Source organism: Syngnathoides biaculeatus, chromosome 7 (genome assembly GCF_019802595.1).
Source record: "Syngnathoides biaculeatus isolate LvHL_M chromosome 7, ASM1980259v1, whole genome shotgun sequence".
NCBI lineage: Eukaryota > Metazoa > Chordata > Actinopteri > Syngnathiformes > Syngnathidae > Syngnathoides > Syngnathoides biaculeatus.
In genome coordinates, this window is record NC_084646.1 from 25776237 (window position 1) to 25801210 (window position 24974).

General features: G+C 39.8%; 2 protein-coding genes across 5 annotated transcripts in view; one reads left to right on the forward strand and one right to left on the reverse strand.

The window, feature by feature from the left end:
• Position 1: 1 nt before the first annotated feature.
• mcoln3b (mucolipin TRP cation channel 3b) lies at positions 2 to 10683 on the forward strand. 2 transcript variants are annotated; one of them, XM_061826159.1, is made up of 15 exons: positions 2 to 208; positions 432 to 665; positions 748 to 915; positions 1103 to 1256; positions 1347 to 1422; positions 1504 to 1600; positions 2962 to 3061; positions 3988 to 4100; positions 4171 to 4320; positions 4407 to 4508; positions 5381 to 5503; positions 5641 to 5847; positions 5951 to 6078; positions 7027 to 7077; positions 10121 to 10683. In XM_061826159.1, the coding sequence occupies exons 2-14, from the start codon at positions 447 to 449 to the stop codon at positions 7064 to 7066; spliced, it is 1677 nt and encodes a 558-aa protein (XP_061682143.1). In that variant the 5' UTR covers positions 2 to 208; positions 432 to 446; the 3' UTR covers positions 7067 to 7077; positions 10121 to 10683. The 2 variants fall into 2 exon arrangements, with proteins under 2 accessions (XP_061682143.1, XP_061682142.1); XM_061826158.1 differs by lacking the exon at positions 10121 to 10683 and having other exon boundaries at positions 7027 to 7601.
• Positions 1868 to 24974, reverse strand: part of LOC133504031 (G-protein-signaling modulator 2-like) — a 31862-nt gene continuing 8755 nt past the window's right edge. Inside the window, exons 2-15 of one of the 3 annotated variants that reach the window (XM_061826156.1) lie at positions 19855 to 20076; positions 18584 to 18719; positions 17017 to 17156; positions 15716 to 15839; positions 15428 to 15543; positions 15001 to 15156; positions 14001 to 14109; positions 12407 to 12560; positions 11512 to 11597; positions 11230 to 11412; positions 10865 to 11027; positions 9488 to 9673; positions 9287 to 9402; positions 1868 to 2128 (exon numbers count right to left, since the gene is read on the reverse strand). In XM_061826156.1, the coding sequence (XP_061682140.1) occupies positions 2003 to 2128; positions 9287 to 9402; positions 9488 to 9673; positions 10865 to 11027; positions 11230 to 11412; positions 11512 to 11597; positions 12407 to 12560; positions 14001 to 14109; positions 15001 to 15156; positions 15428 to 15543; positions 15716 to 15839; positions 17017 to 17156; positions 18584 to 18719; positions 19855 to 20075 (2016 nt within the window). In that variant the 5' untranslated portion in view covers position 20076 and the 3' untranslated portion in view covers positions 1868 to 2002. Of the gene's footprint in view, positions 2129 to 7821; positions 8601 to 9286; positions 9403 to 9487; positions 9674 to 10864; positions 11028 to 11229; positions 11413 to 11511; positions 11598 to 12406; positions 12561 to 14000; positions 14110 to 15000; positions 15157 to 15427; positions 15544 to 15715; positions 15840 to 17016; positions 17157 to 18583; positions 18720 to 19854; positions 20077 to 24974 lie in introns of those variants that run through there. The other 2 variants (XM_061826157.1, XM_061826154.1) reach the window with 2 other exon arrangements.

The following is a 24974-nucleotide window of genomic DNA, read 5'->3' on the forward strand; positions in this document are numbered from 1 at the left end:
TTAGCGACGAGAGGGCGTGGCCAAACTGACGGACGGCTCCGAGAGACAATCAGCGTCATTTCACCCAAAAAATAAATAAATAAATGACGGCAGAAACGTGAACCTGAAATTCTCAGGTTAACTCGCTTCCTGGCCCACATCGCACGCACTCCTCAAGTTAAATTGAAGGTTCACAGCTCAGTGCAAATTTAGTCAACCGGACCCTTCGGTAAGTACACTGTACTTTGCAATATTATACGTGTTATATATATATATGTATGAGTGTGGTGGTCAAGTGGAAGTCATATTTGGAAATGCGTATTCAAGTGTTTAAGAGGAAAACTTTTAAGGGCAATATTTTGTTTAATCACCGTTTCTGCACAGTGTAAACAATTAAATGTGATTGATTAAGAATTGAAAATAATAATCCACATATTTTCCTATTCTATAAGTGTATCTATTCAGATATGCACGAGTCTGGTGACAGGTATGACGAACATGAGTCAGACTTGAACTCTTCATGGGATGATCGTCCCCATCAATCAATAGACGTGAACGATGTTGAGCGTCTCAGAAGGAAAATCAAATATTACTTCATGAACCCGTGCGAAAAGTACCACGCTCGCGGACGCAAGCCATGGAAACTGATTCTGCAGATCATTAAAATTGCCATCATCACGATCCAGGTAGTTCGGATGACATACATGTACATTTATCCTTTTGTTCCATTTCCATTCTGATTCGGGTTTACGCGATTTTTTGACTCAGTTGGTGTCATTTGGGCTGAGCAACCAGATGGTGGTCACTTTTAAGGAAGAAAACCTCATGACTTTCCAGCACCTCTTCTTGAAGGATTATGTCGACGGGAGCATTGATACGTATGCTGTTTACCGACAAAAAGATGTTTATGAGCACATAACATATGTCATTGAACAGGTAATCGCTGTATTTTGTACTGGCATATTATTGCCGTTCCTTTTTTTGTGTGAAAGTCAATCATTCATCCACCTCCATTATACTGCATGCTCATAATGAGTTTGTGAACTTTGGACACGGTGATTCACATCGTCACCTAACAATACTTCACTTGGTTGAAGCTGTAACTTAAAATGTTCTTTTGCAGTACGAACATCTGCACAACACCACAGTCGGAAACCACGAATACGAGAAAACGGGCTCCGTCTACACGCCGCTGTCGCTATGTCAGGACTTCTATCGGAGTGGAACCATCTACCCTGGCAATGACACTTTTGAAATTGATGCGTATGTGGAAACTGGTATGGCGTGTTTTTTCCCCCCTCTTTTAAACATGGATGACTGAAGATGCAATAAAATTATGCACGTGCATTATGGTTTGTGTCACCCAGATTGCATTTACATCTATCCAGCGAATCGATCGTCATCACAAGACCTGATCCCACATTTTGAGTTGTACTTTAAAAGGTATTTGATGTTTCACGTGTGCATCGTGGCATTATTATTATGACCGAGGACATTTTTTTCTGTCCATGCTGTGTTTTCCAGAATGCTCTCCGTCAAGATCTCATTCGTTCTGAAAGCCATTAATTTACAGACAGTCAGACACAGAGAGCTGCCAGACTGCTACAACTTCAACATCCTTGTGCGAAATATGTGACGTCCTGCTATTTGCATGCCTAAATATTAGTTTTAAGACCTGTTGAATGAATCTACATTTATAAAGCTAACCTTCCTGCCCCAAATTATGATCTGGAATTCCGCTTTGATTGATGCTGTCAAATAGAAGCATTTTCAAATGTATCATCTGAATGACAAAAACAAAGATACATTTACAAATACTTTTAATAGGAAAAAGTACTGTGAATGGTTTAAAAAAATTAAATTAAATTGAACATTCACCAGACAGGGAGGAAAAAATTAGACTTGGCTATAATAACTTCTCTTTTAGCAAAAATAACCAACAATAGTTGCAGCTCAGACGTGCACAACGATTAGGATAAATTGCTCTTTGCACAAATGTTGCAGTTGAGGATTTATGGGAGCTTTATGGGAGCTCCTGAATCTCAGCTGGATTGAGGTCAGGATTTTGAATGCAGGCTCCTCCAGAACGTTTTTTCTTCTCAGATTGATTTGCTTCTGCGTTTTGGATCCACAGCCGTTGTCTTTTGACCTGCAACACGGGACATGGCTGCAGGTTCTTCTGAATAATATGTTGATAAACCTGTGAATTTATTTTTAATAATATAATGGTAGCATTGTGGTCGACTGCTTAGACCGTCTGCCTTACAGTTCTGAGGACTGCGGTTAAAATCCCGGCTCCCCCTGTATGCAGTGTGCATGTTTTCCTCGTTAATTCTCATTTATTGTTTAACAAATACTAAATTTATTCACAGTGAGTTTTGCATGTGCCAGTGATTTCTTTATGACCTCAGCTACACTCGAGGGTTCTTTTCTTTTTTTCTACACTGTGCTCTTGTCATCTTTACAGGACTGCCGCTCTTTGGAAGATAACAAACAATGCTGAACTTTCAATTTATTGACAATTTATCTATAAGACAATTATAACCTGGTTTCCTCATGGCAAACCCATCTTTAGGCCACAACTCCAACCTCGTCTCAATAATTGGACTCCAGGTTGGATCACACCTGACTCTTATTAGGTCTTGAAGAGTCCATAGTTTTTGATTAGATTTTATTTTAAATACAAATGTGAAAATGTATATATTTTGTATGGTATAAATTTAACAAGACTTTCTTTTGTGATTTAGATGAAGAGCAGACCATATTTTATGCACAATTTATGCAAAAATTTAAGAAATTCCAAAGGCTTCACCAACTTTTTCCTCCCAGTGTACACTGGACAAATTGTGGAATGAATCTCACTTACAAATCCGAACATCCCTCGGCAGCATTTTTGATGCAGCTCTTTAATTGACTCAGTGTACCTAATATTGTGCCTACAAAGTGTCTGGTTCCTTGAGGATTAACAAACATGCTTCATAGATCACTTTCAACAATGAAGCCCACAGTGGCAGGATAAAGGTGGACCTCGAAAATGAAGTGGAGATCAATGAGTGCAGGGACTGTAAAGTCACCGGAGCTTGTATGTTTGCTGAGATGAAGTTCATTTGTGTGTACAGTCAGGTGCTTAAATATTTGGACATCCACACAATTATCTTTTTTTTGTTTTTTTTGCTTGAAAGATCAACACAGTAGAAAAGGAATGAAACACTTTAACTGCACATGTTCAGCTTTAATTTGAGGGTATTTACATCCAAATCAGGTGAAAGGTATAATACTGCATATGCCTCCCATTTTCAAAGAACCAAAACTAATGGGAATCAGCAATCCTAACTCAAACTTGAACTTTTTTAATACTTGACTACTTTTTTTTTCTGCAGTCAACAATAACTTCTAGTCTGGAACGCATACACATCGCTAGATGCTGGGTTTTATCCATTCTGATGCACCGCCAGGCCTCTTCTTGCTTGTTTTAGGGCCTTTTTTAACTTCTGTTTTGTCTTCAGCAAGTGAAGTGTATGGTCATTTGGATTCAGGTCAGGGTTTTGACTTGGCCATTGCATAGCATTCATACATCTATTTTCTGAGCAGCTTATTCTCACAACGGTCACACTCACAATCACACCTAGGGGAAATTTAGCATGTCCAAATAATGCAAGTTTTTGCGATCCAATGTCTTGAAGAAAAAAAAACTGGTTGCTTTTGCAGTGTGCTTGGGGTCATTGTCCAACTGGCATTCAATGAGTTCTAAAACATTGGACAACAAAAAATGAGCAGATAACATTACCCGAAACAGAATATGTCCTGCTGCTTTTGTCATTAGTCACTAAATACGAGAGAACCAGTTCCATTTGCAGTCATGCATATCCATCTGTTTGGGAGCCGCATATACTGTACGAACTGTTGCCTAGGTCTGCATCTTGTGTGTCAATGTCCAAATATTTCCGGACCTGACTGTACATTCCAGATTAGAGCTAGTGTATTATAATTTCGTTGTCTTTTTGCTAGCTGCTAAAAGCATATACCTGCCTCTGGTGTTTGACTGCCTGATCATCATAACATGCATGACTTCCTTCATTCTCTGCCTCCGCTCCGTGTTCAGTGGGCTACAACTCCAGTTTGTAAGTCAACTACGTTCAGTATTGGAAGCATATTTCACTTTCAGTAGACCGTTTCTTTGGTGTTGCCAAGGAGTACACACTGTACTGCAAGAATCAGAGTGGTAAAGACGTCCCCTGGTCTGACAGGCTTGAGTTTATTAATGGCTGGTACATCCTGATTATTGTCAGCGACTTGTTCACCGTCACTGGCTCCATTCTCAAGATTGAGATTCAGACTAAGGTAATAGCCATGGAATGACTTGTCTGGCATTCATAATGAACAAATAAACAAAGAAAAACAAAAACGTTTGCTTTATTTCCTCACAGGTCCTCACAAGCTACGATGTGTGCAGCATCTTTCTTGGAATAGGGACCATGTTTGTTTGGATTGGAGTCATCCGCTACATGGGCTACTTTCGGAAGTACAATGTAAGAATTTAAATGTGGGCCCTTCATGATTTTTTTTTTTTTTTTTTTTTACACAGTGTACAAGTGCACTTGTACAATGTAATTCAATCGATAATGAATGACTGCATTTTGTGTTGGATGTATTTACATTTGTATTACTGCTTGTGGTTTGCTGCACCACATCAGACAGAAAAGGCGTTTTGATCTCATTTTGCAACACAAAAGTCTCATGATTATTTTGGTAGAGGCAGAATTTCAGTTGCAGTGCATTTTATCACGTCATGCAGGTCTACCTTTTCGGTGGTTGGTAAATCTATACTTAGTTTAAGAAACTGGAATATTTGTCATTTTAGATTTGAGTTTTTATTGTTAATTTTTCATTTTTCCTGATTAACTCTGGTCTGTTACTATCAGTGTTCTCCCCCCTCAAATTACCACAAACCTTTTATTCTTGGTACCTGTATGTTAGTTCCCAGAACCAAGTGTTCCTGTTGCCCATTTTGACATGTTGGATTTGCACTACAGCCTGAGGTCCAATCTTAAACTTTTATGTAAGCCAGGCTGGTGACTCCAACTGCACAATACCAAGAAGATCAAAAAGAGTAATACGATCCAAAAACACAGTCATTTAACTAACCAGGCATATATTAAACTAGGATTAATCATTTACAACAAATTACACCAATTTTGGGAAAGTTGTTTGCCTATTGTGAAGTACAATTTGTGCCAACCCTACCTAAACACATCACCAGCCTTTGAATGAACTCACATTTTAGAAATGAGAATTTTCCAAACAAATACAGTATAAGCGTTCATCTGAGATGACATGTTGCAGCGCCCCCTAACGGGACAAGCCGAAAGAAATAACATCTTATATGCCCCTTCCCTTCCAGATCCTCATCCTGACTCTCAGGGCAGCTTTTCCGAATGTTATCCGTTTCATCTGCTGTGCTGGAATAATCTACCTGAGTTACTGCTTTTGTGGATGGATTGTGCTTGGCCCGTATCATGAGAAGGTAAAAGTGGTTAGATAAGCAAGCCAAATTCAAATTTGAGTTGAGTCAAGCAAAGCTCTGCTATTACTGGCTACAAATATTCATGAGAGAAAAACTTTCTAGTAACAATTTTTCCTTTTTGCCTCACCCCTCCAAAGTTCCGGACCTTGAATACAGTATCCGAGTGTCTATTTTCCCTCATCAATGGAGATGACATGTTTCCCACCTTTAAAAATATGAAACAGAAGAGCACCCTGATTTGGATTTTCAGCAGGGCCTACCTCTATACCTTTGTTTCACTTTTTATCTACATGATCCTCAGTCTATTCATCACGATCATCACAGACACCTATGACACCATCAAGGTAATAGTTCCAGTTTCCATTTCTGACACGACTTTGTCCCTTTTGTTTTCAAGAAATGCTCTCACGAGGACATTCTCATGACTACATTTACTCATATTTGCAGCAACAGCAGCAGAGTGGGCTACCTGCATCCAAACTCCAGCAATTCCTATCAGAATGCAAAGACCTCCCAAATTCTGGAGTTTACAGACTTAACGAGAATAGTTGTTTTTTGCAAAGCTGCTTAAGCAAGTAGGTCAAAAAGCACTGTTGCGATTTTAAGAGTGACCTATAAATCTGATAAATCCAAAGTTTCTTTTGCTTTGTGTGGAAACTTCTTTTTTTGGGGGGTGGGGTGGGGGGTTAAGTGCACTAGTCATGGCAGTAAAATGGATGGTGTATCACATTCAGACAGGTTAATTAGATTGGTCTTTAACAGGCAAAACATTCGGACAGACCTGTATATGCGCCTTCGTCAGCGGGTGGACCTTACACGCGCTGAAGGATTTTGATCCATGACGTCACCTATGTCTTTCTTGGTGATTGTGGTAGCAGCTGCCTTCAATTTTTTAACAAGCTTCTCCGAGGTAGTTGTGGGCTGATGCCGAACCTCTCATATATAACCACTCATTTTCCATTCCGCTCATCCACATTAGGGTCAAGGGTGGGCTGGAGCCTATCCCAGCTATCTTCGGGTGAGAGGCGAGATGAACCTTGAACTGGTTGCCAGCCAATCAGTTTGTGTTTGAATATTTCAGTGAACAGGTGGCTTTATGCAGGTAATAAGGGGAGATAAGTGTCTTTCATCCAGCTAATGATATTAAATTAGGACTACTTTCTTAAAGTGAGAGGACTTTACTTGTTTAAAAGATGATTTTCTGTCTCCTGCTTTTAACATTACCGTCAGTATCTTTGTCAGTGGGTGAGCTTAGAAATCAATGAGCATTTTAAATAAATACTTTTTTCTTTGTAATGATTTGCGTAATTAGCTGCTTCTCCTGGTGAAACAAAGTCCATGACAATAAGGTGAACAGTTGATTATGATAAAAACTAAGGTCTCATATATGGTATACAGTATATTTTCAGACATACTGTAGGCTTTTTAGCATCTAAGGGCATGTAAATGCCATGGAAATGAACAGTTATCAGAATTACCACAAGATGTCACAAAATACTAAACTGCTCATTTTGTCATTTTAGGTGCAGAGAGCGTCGTGAGAGGTTGACTTCAGATGCGTAGGGCACCCAACGGTATTCAAACTTGTGTAGAATGCAACTTCCGTTGTTTGTAAAAGGGAGAAAAAAAGTGGGTGGGAAGAAAAATCTACAAAGCATAAAACCTACTGTTAAGGCTTAATGATAAATGGAAGTGTATTTTTTTTTCTGTTGAACATGAAGAAAATTAGATATGCTGTACAGCAAAGTTGTCTAAAAAGTAGACTTATTTCTTATTTTTGTTGTTGTTGGAATGTGAAAACTTGCTGTTAGTATGTAGAAAATGAACTAGCACAGTGGTTCAGCTGGTAAAGCGTAAGCCTCACAGTTCTGAGGACCCGGGTTTGGTCCCAGTCCCGCCTGTGTGGAGTTTGCATGTTCTCCCCGAGCCTGCGTGTGTTTTCTCCGGGCACTCTGGTTCCTCCCACATCCCAAAAACATGCAACATTAATTGGAAACTCTAAATGGGCCCCTAAGTGTGATTGTGAGTGTGGCTGTTTGTCTCTATGTGCCCTGCAATTGGCTGGCAACCAGTTCAGGGTGTACCTTGCCTCCTCTCCGTTGACAGCTGGGGTAGGCTCCAGCACTCCCCGCAACCCTCGCAAGGGTAAGCGGCAAAAGAAATCGGATGGATGAATATTGGAAGGGTTTCCACTTAAGAAATTATTTAGTCACTTGAATACTTGATAGTAAAATGATTTTAATTTTTTCTGCTGCTTGTTTTGAGACATTATCAGTATAAAATTAAAAATATTTTTCACCAGTTCTATTCCCTTGAAAAGTGTGGCCTTAAAGAAAAAAAAAAAACAGTCCTGGCGCTCAAAAGTGGTGAAGACGTGCTTGAAATACTAAATAATTCGTTTGTTTTATGACTGGGAAAGAAACATTAGGTCCGGGGACATCTCGGTACAGGGACAATACAGTACATGTTCCAACAACCACTTTACAAATATTAGGCATTGGGGAAGCAGAGAATACGGCCAATGTGGCCCCCATGTGAGATACTGTTTGTCCAAACAAGAACACTTGGTTGACAATAATATAGAAGGATCCAAAAAGATGTTTCCTGTACCAAAATGATGTGGGATGTTTATAATTTCATTCTGGCTTTTATTATGGCTTTTTCATTAAATGTCATTGTGAGGCACTAGAAAAAGTTCCAGACTTTTGGGAAAATATGTCACTTAACCAAGGACGACTTTATATTCCCAATATTTCAAACTCCCATATGATGTTGCCCATGTAAGTGGAGAGCATGAATACTTGATTTTTCTGCTCAGTTTTTATATGATTGACATGGTATTAAGAAAATAAAAACAAACAAAACGGGAGCTCATAAGTTCCATTTTGAATCCTAAAATAATAATTTGAAATTAGTTCCATATGGGACATCAGTCTGGTTTGGACTAACTGATGTCAGACGGCGGCCCGACCCGCTGTTCCTCCATCCTGTTTGACTGTGAGCGCAAAATGAGACTAAAGAAATCCTCATCTGGGACCGTTGGTCCTCGTGTTGCAAAGGGGGGAGCAGCACACCTTTGGTCATTCAGTCTGGAGCCCTTAAATAATGAGACAGAAACGTTGTTAAAGCTTATGGTTGACAGTGTGGATATAATAAGTAAATCCATTCATTCATTTTCCTTGCTGCTCACTTAGGTCGCGGGTCTATCCCAGGTATCTTTGAGTCAGAGGCAATGTACACCCTGAACTGGCCGGCAGCAAATTGCAGGGCATATATAAACAACCACACACCCACATTCACACCTAAAGGCCAATTTAGAGTCTTCAATTAACCTCCCAAGCATGTTTTTGGAATGTGGGAAAAAAGCACCTGTACCTGGAGAAAACCCACACAGGCAGGGGGAGAACATGCAAACACCATACAGGTAAGGCCGGATGTGGTCCTCAGATCTACAAGGCAATTCTCCACTGTGCCGGCTGAAGTGAATACGTCGGCCGCTGTTCAAATGCTAACTTTTGTGATATAAATACAACATCAAGATAAATAATCACAAGACTTTCTACAATTAATGTGACCTGTAAGTCATACGACAAGTGGACGAAGAAAATTTTACAACACAAAACCGGGCATTTGAACAGGAGTGCTCAGACGCTTTATATACATGGTACTCCATATAAACCCTCTAATATTACTACATTACTCATTTATTTGAGCCTCTTGACACCTTATACATTAACTTGTATGTACTGCTAGAATAAATAAATGCAGCACGCATTTGCTCACCTGGCACTTAACTAGCATGTCAAAGAAGACGTCATCCCCATCTGGCTGGTTAGTACTGGTCTCGATGGAGCTGTACTGCGAGGGTGTGTGAGCTGGATCTGTACTCGAAATGGGGGCTAGAAAAAGCAAGGAGAGCTAGTGTTAAATATATATAGATGAAAGGGAGCAGTAATGAGTAGTTTGAATTTCATCTCTCATTACCTTGTGAGAGGCCTGGGTTTTCGTTGGAGGTGGACGGTGTACTGGGCTGGTTGCAGGTGTTGAGTCTCAAGCCAGGAAAATGGCTCAGGCTGACTCGTTGGTCGTCCAGACGACGGGCCTGGGAGCTGGCCAGCAGCTCCAGGAAATGACCAGGATCCTGCAATGGTGCACTGCACTCCAGTATAGCTAGAAACAATACACCAAAATAAATGATAAATGTATGCTTGTACATTTCAAAGTCACTTTCCAACACAGTAGGGGCAAATTGGGATTGCAGATGAAGATGGTAATACATTTGACTCAAGTTATTCACATAATTGTGGTTTTTCTCTGGGCACGCCGGTTTCCTCCCACATCCTAAAAACATTCAACTAATTTATTAATTTATTATATTATTTATTATTATTTATAATTTATTAATTTAATGTGACTGCGACTGTTGTTGGTTTCTCTGATTGGCTGGCAACCAGTTCAGGATGTACGCCACCTCCTGCCCAAAGATAGCTGGGATTGGCTCCAGCACTCCAGTGACCCTTGTGAGGATAAGTGTCTTGGATAATAGATGAAATCAAAGAACAAGTTTAACTTTAATTTAACTAACTTTAATTTAGTTTCATCATTCACTCATCACAGATGCAATGATGATCCCTGATTGAAGGCTCAAAAATTAGGAGACAGACTGCAGTGCAGTGTGTGGTGCTAAAACTGTGGCCAACTGCAGGGGGAGCCATTCAGCACTTGGATGTCTCCAGGACAGGATGCAGGGCGGATGCAGGTTGGAGGTTGAATTACAGCTCACCCCACTCACTCTGGACACAGCCCATTTGACCATCTCCCCTTAGAACCAGAACCTCTAAGCACATGAACAGTTTCTTCCTCTCAGCCATCAGCCTCATGAACTCTAAAGAAGCTCGTCTTCTTTTCTTCTTTTTCTTTCGGCTTGCCCTGTTAAATACCTGCACTTGATAAATATTGCACATTGTTTATGAGTCTTGTAAATTGTTAATTTTTTTCCTTCTTAGTCCATTTATATTTGCATTTTATTGTAATTATTCCCATCTATATTTGCCGTTAAATGATCGGACTGAGGAAAAAAAAAATAAATCATAGTTGTGAAGTGCCATTAACTGACAATGACAATAAAAGAATTGTGATTCTGAGCTATCAGATTCTCAAAAGCAGGGATGTGGATCAATGTTTAGTCCACGATTCACAATATCTAATACTGGTATGTTAAGGGACAGTTTGTGGAAATTGCGTATTCACACCATAATGAGCCAGGTTGACAGACTATACTCATTCAATTGAAGACCACATACAATAACTCAAGTTTAGTATGGTGTGAATACAGATGCAGCTAAACAGGGGCACACTTACATTTCCTTTCAGCTACAGGTGGGGTGGATGAGGGAGAGGAACTGGCAGGCTGATGGCTCGAGCCATCTAAAAAAGAGCACCTTTGGTCATCCATTCGGTTTCCCTGGAAACGAGAGAGGAGGTCGAAAAAACCATCTTCCCCAATTGTGTCATGTGATGCTGGCTACAGGAAAGAAAAACAAAAAAAAAAAAGTTTTAACGACTTGCATATGTGAACCTGTGGTATGGGTCAATGAAAGTATGCTAAAGTGTACATAACAACAAACATAAAACTCATTGTAATTTCGTGACACCTGTCCTGTAACCTGCATGCTGTTGCATTTGTCATGAGAATGCACGGGCAAGCTACTGCGTTAAAAAAGTACCTTAGGAGACACCGGTGGGCCCAAATCAGGCACTGACTGGTCTGACATGTTGTCATGCAGGTCTTTTGGAGATCTGTTGTTTTTACGGTTCTTGCTTTTCAATCGATGAAAGAGGAAGAGCTTACTGGAAGCCTTTATTGTGTTATTTTTTGAAGACCTTGCGAGTCTATCTTCCTCCCAATCCTGCAAAATGTGTTGAGAAATAGTCATAATACAAAACAAAGACAGCCAGAATTGTCATAATCAAAATCTTTTGATGCCTACCACAAATATTACACAAACCTGATGCAATGATGAATTCTCAGTTTGATTTGGACTCAGGTCTAGGTTCTCTGCACTTCCTTGCTTCCTTGATGGCGACTTTATCCCTGAAACACCAATTTACGAAAATTTTATCTGAAAGCTTAGACAACACTTTCCCAAACACAAACAATGAGGGCAGAGATGATGAGTTTGTTTTCCACAAAACATTCAGGTAATAGTGCAGTTGTTTCAATTCTTGAAAACAAGGCATTTATTACTGGACAAAAACAAAGGGGAATTCTGATTTTTATCGCCAATTACAAATTGTCATGGCCGCCGCCATTTTGGCGAGTCACATGACCTACGTGCGCAGATGTGACGTAATAGGCGCGCAAACAAAGGCTCGATTACGATGGGACACAATTATGGCTGGCGGTGATTTCTCGGATTTATCCTAATCTGATGAAGAAATAGCAGCATTAGTTGATCGGGAAGATGGAGGAATAGGATTTGAACCTGTGACTGTTAATAATTTTGAATATTCAGATGGTTCTTCGGACGCGAATGACGCAGACTCTGATGAGCGAGCTAGCTAGCTCCGGCGGCCTTGTTCATCCATGTGTCCCATTGTAATTGAGCCTACGTTTGTGCGACTATTACATCACATGTGCACACGTAGGTCATGTGACTCGCCAAAATGGCGGCACCCATGACAATTCGTAATTGCCGATAAAAATCTTCTCAAAACACCACTAAATGAGAACATTCACATCATATTTTCAAGATGCAGTACATATAACATGAGCTATTGAATACATTGTTAGTCCAAACCACCGGAATTCCCCTTTAAATATGCACCTATAAAAATCTCTTTTGGTATTTGGAACACCTTTACAGATGAAAAATTGAAACTGACCAACTTATTAAAAATTACCTGACATGTTGAGGTAACTTTGGTGGCTTACTGACAAACCAATGTTATTACTTTTGCTGAATAAGTTGGAATAGATGTTGGACTTCAAGCCCACAACTAGCCGCAGATCTGACAAATTCATCTGTGCAGTTGCCTCGCCACTTTTGTCTCCTGTCTGAAGAAATGAAATATAGCATACTTATTCACCTGTTCTTATTCATACAGAATCAGATGTTGACCCCCTGAAGTAAAATGTACAGCATAAGTAAATAAAATAAGACAACATGCTTTTTGGTACTATTGCCAACAACCGATTTCTTCACAACAGTCATGACATAGTACGCGTTCATAAAAAAGGGGAAAAAAAAAAGAATAACCATTTCGACAAAACCTTATAGCCGGACAGTGCATAGATCAAAGAAGAGTCTTTTATATTTTGGTGGGCCTATAGAAAAATGTTCTGGAACGCCTCACCCCCTAGAATAAGAATGGCAGTAGCCTGACAAAGACATTGACAAACAAACAAACACAACAAAACAGCGACAATTTTCTTTTCACTTTTGTTAACAGTTCATCTTGGAGGTATGGACTCTCAATCAGTAGGCACATTAAATTGTAATTATGTACGGTGGGCCCCTGCTATTCGCAGGGGATAGGAAATGGCCATTCTTACCGCAACTACTGAAAATCCAAGAACAATTGATGCCCATTATAAGAGCTTTGAATTTTTTAAAAATTACTTAACACCCCACGCAAAAAAAAGCGATCAAGCATTTTCCATGAAAAACTGTGGTTATTTCTCCTCTGCAAAAGAACATTAAAAATATCTCTGAATAAGTGAATCCACGAATATGCCGCGCGCAAGAACCATAATGGCCAATGGCGACCATGTCCAAACTTGGAAGTGCTTGATATAGCAGCCCACAAGGAGGTCAGGTCAGGAGGCTTTCCCTGCTGAGTAGGCTGCAACTTGTCAATATATTTGTAATTCTTGTACAAGAAAACACTGGCTAAAGTTGTTTTAAGGAGGAATTGACAATGCATCTAAAAATAAAAAAAGGGGAGAGGGTATGTGTGCGTCTTTTCCTAATTATTACCAAGTCGTTTGTGAGTATAGTTCAAGATGTATTTCAGGCTGAGCAGGCAGCAGTTTGAAAGCCTCCCGCAGAGACATCTCAGTATATAATTTTTCCCGTCCCAAAGCTCAGGACACTGGGACACCGCATTTATTATGACTCTCCATTTTCCTCTTGGCGTTTCCAGTAAAAGTCCACCAAAATAGCCCTCAGAATCACTCTTCCAGTCTCTCTCCCATTGGAAGTTCTTTCTGATGTCACTGCTATGCTGTTCTCATCACATCAACTGCCCTCTGCACAGCTTTTCGTAGTCTCATCCCATCAGCAAATACACTATGAATGGGAATGTTGAAGACAGCTTGAGCTTTGCTAAGTGCAGTGTGAAAAGGCCTTTACAGGTTCAAGAGGAAATCCCTTTTAAAACTAGGTATTTGTTCAGCAGTTCTTGTCGGGTGCTGTTCCCTCTTTAAAAGGTAGATGGGGATGTTTATGCGACATGACGACTCAGAGGAACAACATAGTAAACAGTAATCACTCGCCTCTTTGGCAATTTCCAGATGTTTTTCAGCAAAGTGCATTGCTTGCTCATGGTTCCCCAGGGCAGTGTGGGCATTTCCTAGACTCCAGTATGCCCTTCCTTCACCAATCCTGAAGAACACAAAGCTCTGGTTGAAACTACACAAGAAAGGCCTTCACTGTCATTCAAATGGGAAAATGCGCTAGGATGACAACATTCAGTACCAGTAAATGTTCAACATGTCTTTAATTGAATACACTACAAAGACAAGATATTTAATGTTCAAACTGATAAACTTTGTTTTTACCTAATAATTAATTACTTTTAATTTTATGGCTGGAACTCTCAGGTGGCATGGGAATCCCTGTTAAAGCTACTGCCCCTGTCACCCGACTTCGGATAAGCAGTGGAAGATGAATCAATGAATGAACCTGTTCCAAAAACATAGGGGCAGGTGACAAAAAAAGTTGAGAAATGTTCATGAAACGACTGATTGGAACATCCCACAGGTGAGCAGGCTAATTGGGAACAGGTGGGTTCCAAGATTGGGTATAAAAGGAGCTTCCCTGAATTGCTCAGTCATTTACAACCAAAGATGGGACAAAGTTCACCACTTTGTGAACATGTCACACGCACGCACACACACACAAAATCCAACTTAATGATTATTTGGTTTAAAAAAAAAAAAAAAAAAAAGGTTTATCAGTTAGAACATTAAATATGTTATCTTTGTAGTGTATTCACTGAAATATAGGTTGAACAGGATTTCCAAATCATCGTAATTAAAACAACATCGCAACTTCATGAGAATAAGGACTGTAATAAGATTCATTTGACATTTCAGTGTTCACAAAATAATACCTTACAATAAGCAATGTACTGAATTAACATGGCAAAGGGGACAATTGTCATTCTTTGATTGTTCCAAACCAAAGATCAGTAGTACTTTTTGGGGGGTGGGGGAAATGTTTTTCAGTTAGACATAAAATCAAGGCCAAAGAAATGCACTGTATCACCATTACCTATCATTAAGGTCCTGAGCAATTACCAGATGTTTGAGGTGATAATCAATGGCTCTCTCATAGTCCTGCAGGAGCGTGTAAGTGTTGCCCAGACTGTAACAAGCCTGGGCCTCCACTGCCTTGTCTTTCAAAAGTCTGGCCAACTGCAGAGTCCTCCTTAGGGAAAACCAGAGAAGCAAACCAGGTCAAAGAATGGGTGGGTGCAGGGGAATGACAATTATCCTGGGCCCCCCCATATCATCTTTAGCTAATCTGTATCAAATCCAGTTTTAAAGAGCACTGCCTGAAGACCTAATATGTGAGGCTCAAGCATTACAGTTTTTGATTCATTTCATTGATCTGCTCTGTATTGCACTGGAAAGAGAATACGATTTGACTACAATGCTTATTTGATCCTAATCAGATTGAAAAATAAGGTTAAACTTACTTATAATGACCAGCTGCAACTTCAAATTGGCTGAGGAATATGTGAGCATTGCCAAGGTTACAATGTGCCCTCCTCTCAGCAGACTTGTCTCCAAACTCTTTGGCAATAAGTAGGCGCTGTCAAAATGAAATAGAAATGTTGATATTACTTGAATCAAAAGTAAGTTTTATTGTTAACATTCTGAAGTAGACAAAACAAGCAAAGGCACCAAAATACCTTTACGAGCAAAGGCAGCCTAATTTGAGATGGTGGATGTGTACTTTTGAATTTCTAGTGTGCGAAGCCCACCTTTTCATGTGCTGCTACAGCAGTTTCAAAGTCTCCCAGAAGATAATAGGTATTACCAAGGTTCCCATAGGTGCGACCCTGGGCTGCGTGATCTCCCAATTCCTTCACCAAGCACAAGTTTGCCCTAAAATGACAACCAAAAGAAAGTGATTTTATTACAATCCATTATTTAATGTGGAAAAAGTATCATTTTAAATTGTCCACCTGATGTTATAACGTAAATTGTTATCATAAATATGAGAATCCAAAGATTTTTTTTTCCCTTGCACGAAGGGGGATGGGCGCACTGTAATGTGTCTGCCAAATGGGCAAAATTTTCACGAAGTTCTTGTGCTTCTTTTAGCACATTCTGGGAGAAGTACCGGTATATGCAAACAGTTTCATTTCCCACATGCAATGTAATTTAATTTGCAATGATGTACTTTGTTTCTTGAAATATTAAGTCTCAATGACAGGTATAAATGGAATGCACAGTGGTTCCGGACTCGCGCAGGCAAAATGACAGCCAGCATGGACAATTTACCTATTAATTTACATATTTTTTTAAATCTTGGAAACAAAAATTATTGCAAGAGGAATGCAATTTAGGAGATCTAGGGGCTGACTTTGATGGAATCATGACAAATCAAAACATCCTTTCAACTTTGTATCTTCTTGTTTCTGGGTATTTCAGTAAGTGCATGGTGACAACAGGCGTTGAGCTCAACAGAGCAATTTTTTAGGGGTTTTAAATGCAATCTAACGCATGATGGGCAGATGCACTTGGGATGAGTTTAAGCAAACAAAAGCTTAAGCGGTTGGTGGGATCCCCCAAATTATCACAGCAATAGACTTCTATAGATCAGCAGTATATTTGCGTATTGGCGGCATGGTGGCACAGCTGGTTAGAGCATTGTTCTCCCCGTGCCTATGTGGGTTTTCTCCAGGCACTCTAGTTTCCTACCGCATCCCAAAAAACATGCCTTCATTGGAGACTCTAAATTGCCCCAAGGTGTGATTCTGAGTGCGATTGCTGTCAGTTTTCATGTGCCCTAAGATTTCCTCGCAAACAGTTCAGGGCGTACCCTGCCTCCAGCTGAGTTGAGGTTTAAAACCCGCACTCAACATTTTCCAATTTCTAAAACACGACAAAATAGTAACAGGATGAGAATTCAGCAATTATGTCACATTCATACAGTAGAGGACCGTTTACATGAACACCATGGAGAGGAAGTTACGCTTGAAGCATTGCTTGGTGTTAACAATCATGAAAAGTAAACTATATAAACCAAATTAAGAGATAAAATGTGGCACTAACTCACTCATAGTACTGTGAAGCTTTCCGCAGGGCTATCCTTGCTTCCTCTGGAAACTCTCCTGGCTCTGTCCCCGACCAACAGATGCTTTTGCCCTTGGCGTGGTAAACATTCCCAAAATTATACAGCGCTCGAGCCTGCCCAACCTACAGCGTGCACAACAGATTTTCACTGATGGAAGCCGCAGTAACCAGCAGTATTGTAATAATATACTTAAAATAACATGACAGTAGACTTGCTTGAATGCACTAGTTGAGTCTCGTGCCTTATATAAAAACATAGTTATAGAGTACAGCCTGTTGCATGACTGAAAACATACAGACAGTAACAGATACATAACTAAAATTCCCCCCCAAAAAAACTTTGCAAACACCTCACAACAGACAGGATTTCAATTTATTATTGGTATGATTGTTATTTATATTAGTCTGGTGAAATTCATTTTATTTGCAAAAATAATTTCTAAAATTCCTACCAGTCAGACCTTTAACATTTAATTAAGGACTAAAATGGGGTCCAATTGATTTTGCTTTTACCGTAATTGTGTGCTCAAGCAAAAATCAGTGAAGACCAACTACTGTCCATAGAGTCATGTCATACTCATGGTATACATAGGCACAATTTTCAAAATGATATAATTGAAAGAACTCACTGTTTGTTGTGTTGATATAGGAATGAGTAACACAGAACTATACGTATTTTCATTTACAAACTAACATTTCCAACTGCCAAAAGACAGGGCTCATTCTCAGTGTCTCCATAAGTGCTGTAGCATTCTGTAGGCGTGGAAGCATCTGGGATGAATAAACACTCAAACACTCAGTGGGTAAGTTTATTATGGTCAGATGTGAAAATATTTAAAGTTTTTCTGAATAGACAGCATGGGGTTTGGGACCATTGACAGATAGGACTGTCCAGACAGTCACCAAAAATGCATTCAGACAAGTCTAGGGATGCATTCACTTTTACGAGTCTGATGGACCAATTAATGTTGAAAAGTGTGTCGCATGCCGGATTCAAAGTTTGCGTGTGTGTTTTGAGATTGTTCAACATTGAAAAATTGCTTTATCCAAAGCTTCAGAGAGAAGATTATTAAAGAAAGTTCTGCTTAAATTGGTGCCTAGTTTGCACAACATAATATAGTATTTGCTTTTAACTTGCCTTTCAAAAAGTTTTTTTTTTTTTTTTTAAGTCACAGAAACAACAACTTAGGGTTGTTGAGTATCATGTCACAAGAACTCCAATTGCTGTAGTGTCATTTGTGCCATGGCTGATTCTCAATTTGTCCTGGACAAGAAACGCAGTTTGAATACAGTTCTTTTTAAAAAAGAAAAAAAAGATGACAACATTGGTGGCACTTCTTGACCAAGCCAAATTGTACACTTACAAGTCTGCAGATTCATTCTCTATGGCCCGGTGTGAAAAGGTAATGTCCCCACTTGTTAATTTAATATGAACTCTGGGACATGTCTCAATTGGGAAGTCCATCTTCACGAAGGAGGTCAAGACATTCCAATGCTAAGGTTATTACTCAATCCACGCTCATGTTTACTTAAATTTATTTCTTACTCACCTTATCACGCAAAGCTCTAGTGATGTCTAAATGTCTTTGGCAACAAACCACAGCTTCATTATAGCGTCCTAAAAGCTTCAATGTGTTCCCAAGGTTGCCACTGGCTTTGGCCTCACCAGGTTCATCACCAATTGTCCTAAAAGATAAATGACAACCCAGTTATCAATAACATGCCATGTAATGTAATGTGAGCGAATCATATCTTTTTATTTTACACTCTTGGTCTGGGAGGATGAGCTGTGGAGTTGAAAGGGGCCGCTTCCCCCTTTTCTCTGTGGTATTCCAGTCGGTCGGGCGGGGCCCGCAGGAGTCTAGCCTCTTACTTCACACACACAGCACATTTTGATGAGATAGATGCCGGGCCGGGTCCTGACACATCTGTGCTTTTTCTAGAGTCTGTTCACCTCATTTCTCTGCCCTGTCAGCCCTCCAGTTTTAATGGAACATACACCTGTCTGTTTTGGGGTGGAGGACAGTGTTGGGCTCCCTGAATGTGCTGGTTCAGCAGCTCCATAAAGCAGTTGGCGAACATCCATGCGATAAGGTGTTCATTCACTAATAAGTTCCATAGACTTGCTATAGCTTTAATTGCTTGTGCTGGGGCCACTAACAATAACAGGTTATATTATGTTATAAATACAAAGGTTACTACAGATGTTTAGACACTATAAAAGAATCTGACTGAACCACTCATCAGTTGCACTGCGTTGCTCATTTGCCCACATCCTGTACTATTTTCCCCTTTTCTCTCCTCTCTCATCTCGTCCTATTGGTTAGTTGTTACATGTCCTCACTGGGTTTGTCCCCATCCATAAAAAAAGTACATGATTTGACTTTCGTTACATAACTTGTAGTCAAATAGCTTAGAATATTTAACTATTGTTTTGCCTTGGTTCGCACCCTACTCCCCTTATCTGTTTTTCCCCCCCGTCTATCCCATAAAACTCTTTCTGTCTGGCTACATTTTCAAATCAACATAAGAATAATTAAAAAAAATAAAAATAAGAAGCTAGAGTATTTCAAACTCTACTCTTGCATAGCGAAACTGCACAAAAGGCATGCAGAGCCACTATTTTGCATGGCCATGCAGCTGAACAGGACGGGCTATTAAAAAAGAATAAATAAATACAATAACTGGCAACCCTAACTTTTATATTGTGATTGAAAACCATGTTGTTTTTGATTAGCCTTTTGCTCAAAACCTGTTTCCCCCCGTCAAGCTAATGTATTATATGCTGAAAAAAAATTATATTGACCTTTTAACTTCCTACCTTGTAAGTGTGAGATCATGTCGATGATATTCCAAGGCTTTGTTGTACTCCTGCAAGTGAAAGTAAGCATTTCCAAGCTGGCTATAAATAGCACTGAGGATTTGAAGGTCCTCAGTTCCAACCTGGATGGCGGACTCAAAGAAAGACACACCAGCACGATAATTTCCAGCTTTACAGAGTCTTTCACCTTCCAGGGCCAGGTCCAAACATGAGGACTCCATCCTACAGGGAAGCAGGATCCAGATGACAAATTAGAGGCATGTTTCATTAACACTTTCTTGTCAACCACCATGTAATCCCAAATACATATATATTTTTTAATTTGTAGTCAAGTACAAAGTCATAAAGCTATCTATCTATGCATAACTTGGGCAAAATAAAGCATAACAGTAAGTTGACCACTTAATGCTAAGGTTTTTGGGGCAATAGAAAACTATATTTCACAAAATACTAGTGTATTCATCATGCCAAAAAAATAAGTTGAAATACTGAAGACATGGTAACCATTTCACATATTTTTAAGAAAAGGGCATGTGAATCAAGCTCATTGTAGAAATTCATTGATCACACAGTGGAGAAATTCACTAATATAGTAAGTGATAATACTGTATAGAGTACAGTAAAATATTAAATAAATTCATCTTTCATTCCACTTTTCCTCATTGGGGTCGTGGTTGTGCTGGAACCTCTCTCAGCTACCTTCAGGTGCAGTGCAAATTTATGAAAGGCATGATAATATTAAAAGAACAAGCATTATCAAAACAAACCAGGTAAGCAGAAAATACAATGTTATTTACGACCAGCACTTCATATACTGCTTGGGAAATTTTAAGTGATGTTTCATGCATATGTGTGCGTGTTTTATATGGCACTTTGCTGCGACTCAACAGTCTTAATACTGTGAGCAGGAAAGATATACGGTACTTATCCTTACTGCACCTAGGTCATAAATGTTTGGCAATGAAGGAGATGCTCAGGGACGTGAGTGGGGGAAGAGTGCGAAAATTCATTTTTTTGCCCATTCAGGTTTGGAAAATTGAGCTTTAAACCATATATCAATTAGTGACAACCAATCAACTAGAAGAATTGTAAGCAAAGGGCCAGCCTGAGAGACAGGGAATCACGCTGGCTACCAGGGCTGCTCACAGCGCAGCGTTACCCCTCTCAAAGGTTGCGGGACGCGAAGCAAAGAACTAGGAAGAAAGAAATAATAACCAAAAGGTACCACCCAGAGATGGTGGAGGGGAGTGGGGGGGACAGGCCGTTGCCAGTGCACAGTAGAGGACATTCGTTCAGGGATGGCTTGATGCATGTTCACATACATTTAATACAATGTGGCTTGGAAGCAACTCGCAACAAAATGTTATATATCCTAGCAACCTAGTGTTACCACTAATGGTTGTACGTAAACGTGGTGGCCTTCTGTCAAATCAAGTGCTCAATTTTTAGTAAACATTTGTTTGTGTGCGGCGGCACGGTGGTGCATCTGTAAAGCGTTGGCCTCACACTTCAGAGGATCAGGGTTCAATCCCGGCCCTGCCTGTGTGGAGTTTGCATGTTTTTCCTATGCCTGGGTGAGTTTTCTCCGGGCACTCCGGTTTCCTCCCACGTCCCAAAAACATGCAACATTAATTGGACACTCCAAATTCTCCCTCGATGTGATTGTGAGCGCGACTGTTTGTCTCTAAGTGCCCTCCAATTGGCTGGCAACCAGTTCAGGGTGTACCCCATCTCCTACCCATTGACAGCTGGGATAGGCTCTAACACTCTCCGTGACCCTTGTGAAGATAAGGGATTAAGAAAATGGATGGATGGATGGATAAGAGTTAACGTCGACCAAGTATGTTCACAACAACCAAGGACGAAATTGAGTGTCAGTCAAAAAATATACTGTAATCCCAAAACTCAAACTTGCTAAACTTTGCATTTTTGAGTTCTACAGCTGTTTTACGACTGAATTGCTGGTCGTACATTCTGTCACACTGCAAGACGTTTGGTCATTCCTGACAAAATACGGCCCAATCTGGGAAATCAACGATAACTAATCATGTCGATATCAATCAAAATCAAAAGCCTTTATTGTCATTATATGCTGTGCATACAATGAAATGATGAGTGGTTCTCCACAAAGTGCAATAAAATAGAATAAAAATCAAAGAACATCTTGGGTAAAAAAAAAAAAAAGACAAATCCTGAAGTCTAGATCTGAAGTAATGGTTTCTTGCAGATGCAGATGAGAAACTGAAACAAAATTTTGAAGAAATCAGAGGTTGTTTTGCAAAATGATTAGAAACACTAATAACTGTAAAAATAAAGCTCTAAAGGTTAAAACGTTTTGTTATTATTTTATTAGTAAGATATGGTTTTAGTGGTCCGGCCCCCTTGATAGCAAATTAGCCTTTTTGTGGCACCTGAACTTCAATAGGTTTGACATCTCTAATTAAAAATATTAATACAGGCACCTGTAATAACTTTATGTGGATAGTGAAACATTTGGGGTCAGTCATGAATCTTATCCTCTATGAATTACGGGGGTCCACCCTAACACACAGCCCAGATCAGATCGTATTATGTTACTCCTGCGACAGATACAATAAATAATTGTGATTTTTCCAGCTACCCATCTATTTGGATTCAAGGAGTATATCCCAGTTTCCCTGATAGAAAAAAAATTAAAAGGTACTCAGGTATCCAAATCAAAAGTAACATGCATTTTCAGAAATGAGCACATGGGCTCTCAAACACCTAATCAACCCACAAATGAGAGATTTAAATATCCCATGAAAAAACGTAAACGTACCAAAGATCAGGTTGTAGCACTTTAAGACCACACGCAATCACAGACAGTAAATACTGCCTCATGCAGGGAAGATGTGAGTCATTTTGATAAATGACATTCTAGGCTTTGCAACTTCCTCATCTAGATTTTGGGCGTTTGTATAGACTCAAACATGTGTGAAAGCATCTTGAGTATTGCTGACATGGGACAACCCTGCGCCCCCAACTGCTCAGTAGTGATGAGGATAGCAGTTCTTATGAGTGTACAGAATCACTCGAATCGGTTCCTCAAGTACTAATCCAGAGGAAATGTATTTTATTTGTCTATCATTCAAATTTAACTAAAATTTCATTAAAAAATGTTTGAAAAATTCTCAACACAACAGAAATGAAATAAATTAGCGCCAAAGTGCACATTTTCTTTGGAACCCGAATGCCTCTGATGTCTGTTTCATTCAGAGGCTCTGTTGAAGCCGGTTCCGTGTGACGTCACATGGAGAAAACCCCACTAAACACAATGGCTTCCTACAAAGACAATCATACACGCTGTGAGTGGGATCTCGAGGAGATAGACAGCAATGATGAAGACGTTTTTATCGAATGCTCTGTGGAATAGATAGGAACTGAAGAGGAGGAATTTTCTAATGCTTCCAAAAACAGGTTTAATTCAACCATATACGTATTTTTGAACCGGAGTTGACAAACACAACAAAAGTACAGGATTTGGCGAGACCTGACCAAATTGACGTGGAACTTCGCACTCAAAATATAGACCTGTGTAGACCTACGTACCTCAAGAAATCTGCGTACACCTTGTTGACGAAATAAACTAACTCAAACACGTTTAAACATCTGATGCTGCTTGCACACAACAGTGAGTCATTTGTTGTTGTTGTAATAGCGAGTCAATCAGTGTAAAACAAAAACCGAAACCTTCGGTATAGTTCTGCATTTAAAGATCACATCTATAGTACGCTCTGAGGTGGACAGTACAGAACACTTACATTTAGTCAGTGATTATCATTATTTAAACTAAATGATCAGTAGTTGTAGCTAATAGCCATATACATAGAAATATGTACTTTGTATTCGTATCTGTATTAGAAGGACATAAGGGGCAAGTTATATATTTAACATTGTCAATTTCTTAATTGTTGTTAAGGTAGCTTTACATACATTCAAGTATGTCATGTTTTCACTCTTTAGTCAGTAGCTAATGAATTAATAAATCATAGGGCTTTACACCACAGCGGCTTTATTTCAGCCTTATCTTGGCGAGCAAAATATAGTAATGAAATACAACTTTGTGCTTAAAACAAACCAAATAACATTATTTTAACTGATTATATTTTTTTACCCAGGTGTAAATGTGGAAATTGCCAGCCAATGCCTTCCCAGAGAGAATGCAGCTGCTGTAAAGAAATTACAGAAACCGCCCGGAAGTTGGATTGAACCGCCTTGGCTTGCATTGTTAACCACGAAGGTTTTCACCCAGTCTGCCTAAACCCCTTTGTATTGGAGATAGCCTGGCATGTCTTTCAATACCATTATAGTAGAAATGCCTTCACAGGAGAAGGACATCAAAGAAATCGCCACGTGGCCTGCAGACAGTTGGTGAGGTGGTTTTGGGGGCCTCTTGGCAAGAGCAACAGGGTTGTTATACCATCATGTGCTGTGCAGAGAATCCGAGCAGAATTTCCACCCCAAGGACTTGAAGATGATGCCTTGTTCTTATGCCGAGCTGATTAACATTACCCTTTTCTTTGCATGAAAACTAAATTGTGGGTGTTGATCCTTGACTACTAATTGATGGACATTGCCGTCATTATGTGACAGTTTTGACTCTAAAATATCTTTTGTTATTCTGAAGAAACGACTGATAGTGAAAGCAATCCCAGCGAGGATCTCAGGACTTTCTGTTAAAATCACTTGAGTACACTCACTGCGTAGTGCGTCAGTCCTCTGGCAAACAAATCACTTATCGTACTAATACATGTCACTGTAGCGGCTCACAAATGAATGAATAACTCTTTAGTTCTTCAGTCCATCAGTTCAGTGAAAAAAAATAAATTCCTCAGTACACCTGTTCTGTGAACGATTCACGCTGTTAACTTAAGCCCCTCCCCTTCCTGCATAGTGCTGCCTGACGCTGGCACCTCATTGGTCACTCGCCAAAGTGAGTAACATCCCTGGTGAATCGCAAATCAGCCCCGCCTCCATTTCCACGCTGGCTGCTCGCAGTGACTGTGATTTAATAAGGGAGGAGGGGCAATTACTTTTTCACAGGGGGTCAGAAAGGTTTGGATTTTTTCTGTGTGTGCCTTAATTGATTTGTCATTTTG